The sequence below is a fragment of the Cygnus olor genome, chromosome 6 (assembly GCF_009769625.2).
Source record: "Cygnus olor isolate bCygOlo1 chromosome 6, bCygOlo1.pri.v2, whole genome shotgun sequence".
Lineage (NCBI taxonomy): Eukaryota > Metazoa > Chordata > Aves > Anseriformes > Anatidae > Cygnus > Cygnus olor.
In genome coordinates this window covers 9,144,365-9,153,526 of record NC_049174.1, presented here as the reverse complement: position 1 = coordinate 9,153,526, position 9,162 = coordinate 9,144,365, and the positions used below count along the sequence as shown (strand labels likewise).

The following is a 9,162-nucleotide window of genomic DNA, read 5'->3' as shown; positions in this document are numbered from 1 at the left end:
GCGGTACGAGGGTACAAGGAGCACCTTCAGTAAAGGAAATTGGTGTTTTCGACAGAACCCTTCTGCCTTTGTGAGCAAAAATGCAATGCTGCGATGTGCTTCCCAACCTCTCTGTGGGAGCCGTTCACGGGGATAACAATCAGGCAGTGCCTGGGCGCTACACAACACACGTTTGCTCCGTAGGAAACCACACGAACATTTATTTCTATGGTTCATCTATTTATAAAAGCATTTCGCTCTGTGGTGGGAGCTCGGGGCACCGCAGACAGCAGCACGGGAACGCCAAATTCCCTCGGCCTGGACTCCAAAGTGATTCCTGAGGTTCGTGCTACTCTTCTCGGGAGGAGCTCTGCTTCCGCATCCTCTGACCAGGTGTGGGATGTACAGCTACTTACAGAAAAGGCAATTACAGCATAATACCCTTCCAAGTTACCAAAAAAAGCCAGGCGCACAGGAGTGTTTAAGAGAGGGTGCAGTGCGGTATTACTCTTAGATGCGTTATTAGTCACTCCCTTTGGGTGCAGGAGGTTGAGGGACGCAATCAGGTGCTCTCGAGATAATGGTGCCTGAATTTACTTTCATCAGATCCAACAGCGCCTGATGTGCCCTCACCACATCCAGATCTGAAAGCCAAAGGCAGATTTCTTAAACAAAAAATCTCCCTTTTGTTACATTTTCACAGAAATATATATATAATATATATATAATTTTACTAATACTACACATTTACTTAAGTTACGGATTAGCCTATATTTCTTTTAACTACTTCACACAATGAATACAAACAAACAAACAAAAAAAAATACCGTAGCCCAAACAGGAGCCGGAAATAACATAAAAATCCCAAACTTGTGACAAAGATGGACTTACATTAAATATAATCAGAATTTCAATACCAGAGCTAGAGTTTTGTTTAGGGCTTGCACTCAGGCAAGCTCTCAGCCTGACTTCACTGACTCTTGGAAAAAGCTCCCATTGTTTTTGCTCATCAAAGGCAACAGTATTGTGATTTGGTTCACAGGAGACCATTTTATTGCCAACTCGAAGTGTTCCAAAAACACACCACCTTCTTTCTTTTTTTTTTTTCCCCCCCAAACTAGGCAAGAGTTAAAAAAAAGTGTGTAATTACAATTTCAATAGTGATTTCTTGTAACTTCTCAAGCATATCTCATCAACAGGATATACAGTACAGTTCAGAGGAGTAAACATTTTAAAGTAAGCAAACAACTTTTTTTTTTTTTTAACCAACATACACAATTTCTTGCTGTATTTATGCTGAACTCTCCTTTTAACATGGACAAGTTATGAAGTTAGTTTTCTTCTTCGGTACAACATGGACACAGGACTAGTACAATCCGGGCTGGTTTTCTTGTTGGTGTTGTTGAAGTTAAGGACAACTCTGCAGCATGGAAACCGTGGTCCTGCCATCCATCCCCCTTCATCATCTCGCGTAGCGCTTAATGTAATCTTCAACTTTATTTCGGAAGTCCTCCTAGAGGGAAGCAGAGGCAGAATTACCACGGGAGAGCCAGAGAGGGACTAAATGAGGACCGTGGTGGCGGTGAATTCACAGGGTAGCACCAGTGCGGTGTCGTTTCCATCCCACCTACTCAAGCCAATGGCTGCAGCTCTCCTCCAGAGCCTGCACGTGTTTCAGCTCCGGTGCATAATTGAGCAAGATCGGTCACTGCCTTTTTGTCGTCTGTCACAGCCTAGAGAATTAAAGTTTCATAATCCAAGTCCCTCGTTTCTGAAAGTGGTTCAGAGGGAACACAGCGACATGGACAGCCCTCCGCAGAACACCTACAGGACTGTTAACACAGCCTCTGCACCTGCGGAAAAGTACCAGCTTCTGGTGTTTTACCTTTAACATTAAAAAGGTTAACAAAATTTTTTTGTTGTTGTTTAAAAAAAAAAAAAGAAAATTAAAAAACAGCAAACAGGAGACAAAGAGGGCCTTGAACACAGTATGGGCCACGGACCACACAAATCCTTCGCACACCAAGCCATGAATGTGTTAGGAGGAGCCCAAAGCCTGCAGCCACGACCCACAGGAGCACAGGGAGGCACAATCCTGCTCTGTGCATCGCAGCAGGTCCGGGAGCACAGCTCCAGGCTCGCTGGCATGCAAAGCCCTTCCAAGAGATGCTGAGCGCTCTGGTACCCCGCCTTGAGCAGAGAGCCCTGTTACACCAAGGGTACGGACGGCGACAGCTTGCACTGCTTGGAAATAATGACTGGTTGTTGTTCAAGGGCTTTAACTTTGTTTTTTCACTTTTTTGTTAAGAGCAGAAAGAAGGTGAGTACCACGATACGCGCTATGGCTTTGGAATGTCAGTGCTAGGAAGTTGTGAAAAGCGGCGAGCGGTCACTGCTAGAGTGAAGCTCTTCTTAAAGACAGGCAGGGAGCTGCCTTCCCCTGCACTGGCGTGCAGTAACCCACCCTGAAACTGTATATAGCACAATAATTAAAATGGGAACAAACTGTCAAAGCTTAAATGAACCCACAAGATAATGTTGCCTACTTCTACACCAACATCGCAGCAGCTTTGAACATTTCCTCTGCAGTGCCTTGCTTTTCTGCTGGTGGGTGCTTTCTGCCAGAAAGAGTCAGGTTATCTCATGGCTACGGTCCCAAATAAAAGGCTCAGAGAAGAATTATGCCCCATCAGAAATGCTGTCCACAAGTTTGTTTTCCAATTAGCAAAGTGCATCACAGAGACATCCACAAACTATCTGCAAAGTGCTCCAAATCTCCAAGAAGTGCGAAGCACAGCTAAAGGCCAAAACCACCGCAGACAAGGAATCAAACCTATAAACACACGTTAGGGAAAAAACCACCATAAACAGCTCCCCTCAAGAGGCACAGATGTGTGCTTTGGCTGAAACAGAAGCAGACAGCACGAGCTACAAGCACCCGTTCCAGGAGATCACCCCGAGATGCCTGACACCTCGGCACCAGGACCCCACGCGCAGCGAGGACGGCCGTGAGGGCTGCGTGCCACCAGGGAGCAGGGCTGCACGAGCCCCTTTCCTCCTGAGATGCCCAGGAGATGGGCGACCTGCACTTCTTTGGAGAAAGGAGCAGCTGCTGGTGTGATGCAGCATCTGCTGAAGGTAATATCAGGGCTAATGTCTTAGCCGCACGCACACCCGCCTCCATGCCTGCACACATTAAGTGTGCAAAGAAACCAGTGCTGGATAGCTGATGCCTTCTTTGCTTTAAATAAGATGTTGTGCATCAGCCAACTTCAATCCTCTGACAACACTTTGGATAGCTGAGTAGCACACTCAAGTGTTTCTGAAGTAACTACTTATAAACAGATCGTCTTGGAGCAGTCCCCGGGTCTCAGGCTGTCTGCAGCACGAGAAATCTCCCGATGCCTCAAGTCTGTTAAAATATCACGCAGCCAAAAATAAGTGGCACTTTGAACTTGTTTTCAGCTCTGCTAAGTTGCGGACTACCTTGATGCAAAGTAGAACAATTACTCATGCTGGCACATCATGCTGGAAACCTTGGCTGGGCGTGATGGGCATCCTCAGCACTACAGGCTGATCCCTCGCCGCAGCACAAGGCACAAGGCCAAGAAATACCAGTAGACACATAACAGAGCCAGCCGCATCTTTCCTGGACCCACAACACCTGCAGGCAGCTCAGGAGCGCTCTCCGAGCTCCCACCAGCACCTTTTTGTGGTTCCCAAAAGGAAAGCTGGGCTCTCTGAAACGACTTCCCGGGAGCAGCACTTGCTGCCTGTGGACATGGCTGCTGACAGGAGGCTCTCGTTACGGGGCTGCAACGCTGCCTTCACACGCCATATGGCCCAGCAGCTCCCAATTAGCTGTGCGCGCCTCTCTGCGTGCACATCTGTCTGTGTGCAGTACTCAATAACCAGCAGCACAGAATTGCGTACTGTGCATCACGACGAGGCACGGCGCAGCTGTCCCCGTGTCACCGGGACTGTCAGGGCTCTCTGGGATCCACAAGTCCAGCTCTGCAGGTGCTCAGCTCTCAAACCCATGTAGGAGAAGAAACCATCTAAAACTGGAGATTGTACACCGCTTTGGAGCACACCTAGAGCAGCTTTGCCCCGAGCTGCAGGGAGTTCGGAGGGGTACGTGAGCATGACTGGTCCTGGGGAAACGTGCGAGCAGTGCTGCAAGAAGTATTTGCTGCATGAGTAATGCTCACTGAATCACCACTTCATCTGCTGAAAATCCCTCTGGGACAATCAATCAATCGAAGGGAGATTCAAAATGAATCGCTAGATGAAGAGTATGTAATAGACATAGACTCGTACAACATAGTTCACAATATCATTTCGCTGAAAACTGGGTTACAGCACGGACTGTGTAGTGCAACGTAGATCCCACCCAACTTCTCCTGCACGTATTTAAACAAAAGTTTAGCCAGTAAACTTTAAGCAAATAACATATTTTTAGCTGACAATCTGGCCAACAGTATCAGTTTCAAACATCTACAGATTTCACAATTTTCATTTGTACTCTACGTTCCTACTAGATAGCACGAAGCGTGCGATGATTTGCATTAAGAAAATAGGAAAAACAACTCCTTGTCTAATTAGGTCTAGGTAAAAGTTATATGGACTGATGTACTACTAACACAATTTACCGCAGTCTCAACTGATGAGCTTCTTGTCTTGAAGACATCCCTCACTGAAATGACATGAATTCCTAAAGCTATGGCACCTCTAGAAGCTGTTACTGCAGCGTACTTCACACTAAGGGCATGAACAACCTCAGTAGCTGGCCAGAGCAGGACCTCAGAGCAAATGACACATATTATTATTATTATAGGATTACAGGAACAAAAGGAAAACAGCCATCCCCAAGCCCCAGAGGAGAATTAGTCTACAACGTGTAAAAGCGTACTGAAGCACGCTTCAGAACCAGGAACCTTTTGGAAAAACAATGACCTGATTTGGCATCTCTACGAGTGGCTGTGTCTTCTTCCAACGTGCTCTACAGCACCGAGCTGTACTGATTAATGGCTCTCCTATTATTAAGCTTTTAATTGGGGAAAAAATCCGTTCAAGTACCCAAAGCAAACACAATAAATACTTCAATGCAAGTACCGACAGCAACCAGAGAAGCTTGCAGCTTGCTGAAAAAAAAATGTAAAACTCAGATTCTTTTTTACGATGAACCTGCATAATAAAACAAAGCAGTTGAGCTCCTTATCCCTAATGTAACTACTAGGAGTACCCCTTCACACAGTGCAGTAGTTGGCAAAACTTTTCACCTTCCTACTAACATTGACCTTGGTTTCTACCCTCAAGGAGGCTCTTCCACCCTCCTCGAAGTGTGTTAGCACAGCTGGAGGCCGTGCTGCCCAGCTCCTGCAGGAAAATGCACAGCTTACCGCCTCTGGGGTGACTGCAATGACTTGAGTATATTGAATTGCTATTTCTGATCCACCTTCACATCATTTAGATTTACAATTCTGGAAAATCCAAACTGAGACAAAGAAGTAAACGATCACAAAAATACTCAATTGCTCCTGCCCTTCCCTCCTTTGCATAAAGCAAACACTGAAATATTAACAAGAAGCCACCATTCTAACGGAAAATTATTTTAATCCAGTTTATCACCAGGTTTATATCCCAAATGATTTCTCTCAGGTCCTTCTGTTTTTACTTAAAGTGCATTTTAGTCCAAAAAAAGGGTCTTTGTGTGCCAGTAACCAAGCAACAGCCAGATGACATTACTCAGCCCCGTGCGAAGTTTTGGGAGGAGGATATAATCATCAGGTAGATTCACCCATTAGCCCTACGAAACATATTTAAAACGACCTTATCTTTCTGTTCCACCTTGAGGGAAATAATGAGTATTCACGCCCACCAGCCCCCACACACCCACTCCCAGTTAGAGAGGAGCTGAATGAAACCTTTGAGCAACTCGAAGATCTCACATACAAGGCACGCTTCCAATTCACACCCTACCTTGCTATGATTTCCTCATCACTGGTATATTTAACTCAGCTTCAACACCATTTTGAGTATTTTCTGAGCTCTCTAATTACATTTTAGTTCCATAAAGAAGGGCTCAGAGAAAAAAGGGAGGGTGAAAAACCTGACCATAAGCATCTCCTCCAGACTCCCACAGCTAGCAGACCCAGCCCAGACAGCATCAACCTTTGGGCACTTTTCCCAAAATTGTTGTACTGACAGGCAGGTTACAGAATCGACGTGCAAAGTGACAGTGACCTACTTGCCTGTTGGAAGGAAAAAGGGAAAAAGCGTTCTCTGAAGCTGTCAGAAGAGGAAAGGGCTGTGGAGTAGAAGGCAGAACGTGAAAGCTGCTGGGGCAGCCAAGGATAACTACATCTCAGTCCCATTTGTGCAAAGGTGATGGGACCAAAAAAGTTGAGGAGGGCTACGCAGAAAAATCATTCCCTGGATCAGAAGTGATGCAGGTCCTGACATTCCTGCCAAATCTGCCCTTTGACTCGTAGAGCAGCTTGGCTGGAGGCAGATGGAGAGAGCTCTGTTCCGTAGCTATTGCCACTGCTCATTTGTAGGGCTGTGGCTCACCCCTACCTGCATTCAGCCCCCAGTAGAGGAAGGTCCAAGAGCCCCACAGCCATTCTCACTTTACCTCAAGAGTGGAGACTTGTGTGAGTCCTCTGTTGTGTGGCTGCAGTGCTAAATGACTCAGGTCCTGCCCTGACTGTGACCGAGCAGCTTACAGGTTCACCTGGGCTGCTGAAGATGAGGAAAACCTCCTGGGTCTGCTCCGAGTCACTTCTGAGCGGCCACGGGCAAGCCTACACTTCCACTGGTGAGCACTGTCCTGTTGGAAAGGGCTACAGAGAGAGAAGCCCTAAGAGAAAATCACCTAAATCACCCCAATTACACTGCTGCTACAAAAACACTTCCACCCCTGAGGATGCCACGTGTCCCCACGAGAGGAAATGTATCCCTGAGGTCTGAGGTCTTAATGGATAAATTACCACGGCAGAGGAAATCAGAGTAGTCTGGGGCTGTTGAGGGAGTTTTTGCAAGTCATGCCCCATCTGAGCCGTGCCCTGGGCAAGCAAACCTCACCAGGCTGGTGACCACACGGGGCTCGGCGCAGGCACTTCTCCTTTGCGTTCGACAACCCGCTGTCTGCTCACGTTTTAAAGCCGTGCTTTTTTCCTAAAGAATCCGAAACAAAAGCTTGCCTTTTCAGCCACTTATTTGCCTAAAGCACGTAAATCGAAAGCTTTAAGACATCTGCATTTCTTTCACATTTCTGTCATTACCTCCAGTCAAACCATCTGCAAAAGCTTAATCAACTTTAGTGAACCAGAAAGAGGCTCCATCGATAATCAAACTGTTAGGAAAGATGGATAATGGTTCCTATAAATATTTCTAGCTTTCCAAAAGTAACTTTTTTTTTCCTATTTACATCTGTTAGCACAGTTAGCAGATGTGCTGTTGCTCATTTGCACATGCTGCTTAATGCGCTTTATGCTCAGTGGGAAAAGGCTTCGACGCTGTAACATTAGCAGCATAAAATGGTGGGGAAATCCAAGAAAAAAAAAAACAGCGCAAATCTCTAAATGAGTGAATGCTACAGAAAAACAAAATGTTTGTCCTACTGCGGCTACTGCAATTCCAAGAAGAACAACAAATACCAAGCAGGGTGGTCGGTTGTGCAAAGGATCTGCAATAAATATGGAGATAAATAAATGTAATGACTCACGGCGTGAGATTCTTACGAAGAGATGCTTTTGGACTGGGGTGGTACCGTTGTTCTTATTAGAGCAGCTCAGCTGTAATCAAAGAGCAATAAAAGCCCAACAACAAGAATTAAAGATGTGGTTTTCTGGGGGAAATCTCAAGTGTTCAGCCCTCTTAGGGCTAAATTCTTTTCCAACCTGTAAATCTTGGAAAGCAAAGGCTACGCTCTAATGCAGAAGACCAGGTTCATCTCTTGTGAAGCCTGTCCTGCTGCTTAATGACTTCCCACCCCTAAATGTGATGTCCCCAGCAAACCGTGCCTGCTGGAGTCCTGTAGTTTGCAACAAACATCACAACGAGAACGCCTCAGAGCCAGCTCTGATTTTCTCCCTAGCTCCAAATCCCTGCAAGTCCTCAGCTAATGCAGAAGTGCTGGTGTTTGCCATAAGCCCGCACTACCTTAGCAAATATTAGTGAGAAAGTCTTGATGCAACATGAGCTGAATCAGTTAAAAGTGCTTTGGGATTCATTACAAATAGAGGGGAAAAATGTTGGCCTCCACGTAAGATTACAGGTTTGTCAGGCCAAAGGTGAACATATACTTCAAATCCTCAGATATACTTGTGGGTGTATTTAATTAGAGCAATCCTTCGACGTCTCACAACCTCTCTTAGAAAACATTGGGAAACAGATACTCAGTTCAGCATCCAAGAATAAATGCGAGCTTCTTATTTTACTTGAAGGAGGTTAAAAAACCCTCAGGCTTTTATCACGTCACAGCTTTGTACTGTTAGAAATAAGCAGTGCTGTTGCTGAAGAAAATGTTCAGGACCAGCTACTTCCTATTAGCAAGAGAGATTTCAGGATGTCAAGGCTGGTGCAGGGCTATCAATTTAAACAAGGGAGTGAAGTTAAGTGGAAAACCTTATACCAGACAACGGACAAAGCCAGATCCCAGGCCAAGAGAAGCTCAAACACGAGTACATAAAGCAGCGCAGCAAAGACAGGAGCACACTAATCTAAGCAACACATTGACTCAAATATTCTGCAATGCAAACAACTTAAAAAATGAGGGCCTGATAAGCAAACATGAAGCAAACATAATGAGAGCAGGATCTGGGCATGCCTCCCCTTGTTAGCTGCAACAATACCCCTGTCTGGGCACGCACTGAACAGACTTTCTGCTGCCTGCCCTTCCTTGAGCCAATTGCATCTATTGAGCTGTTGACAAAGTCCAGCACTGAACAAGCTAAAGATAAAAACATACCGATCTGTGTCCTAAATTCTTGGACCCCGATGAACACACAAATCAAAAGGCTGAGGAGTTCCTGGAGGCATGGATCTATTTTGGTAGCTCTTTCCGAGTCTCTCTGGAAGAGCAGTGGAAGAAAAGTCGGAGGATGGAGGTGGCTGTCCTAGCTCAAATCAGCTATGTGTTTGTGCTACGAAGGCTGGCACCGAAAACAAAGGTTTAGC

At 45.8% G+C, this 9,162-nt stretch overlaps 1 protein-coding gene across 8 annotated transcripts in view; it reads right to left on the bottom strand.

Annotated features, from left to right (window-relative positions):
* Window positions 1-183: 183 nt before the first annotated feature.
* UBE2F (ubiquitin conjugating enzyme E2 F (putative)) overlaps window positions 184-9,162 on the bottom strand; it is a 67,351-nt gene continuing 58,372 nt past the window's right edge. For 5 of the 8 annotated variants that reach the window (XM_040561206.1, XM_040561204.1, XM_040561208.1 and 2 more), the window contains one exon: window positions 2,284-9,056. In XM_040561206.1, coding sequence (XP_040417140.1) covers window positions 8,748-9,056 — 309 coding nt within the window. In that variant the 3' untranslated portion in view covers window positions 2,284-8,747. Of the gene's footprint in view, window positions 1,493-2,283; window positions 9,057-9,162 lie in introns of those variants that run through there. The other 3 variants (XM_040561214.1, XM_040561211.1, XM_040561209.1) reach the window with 2 other exon arrangements.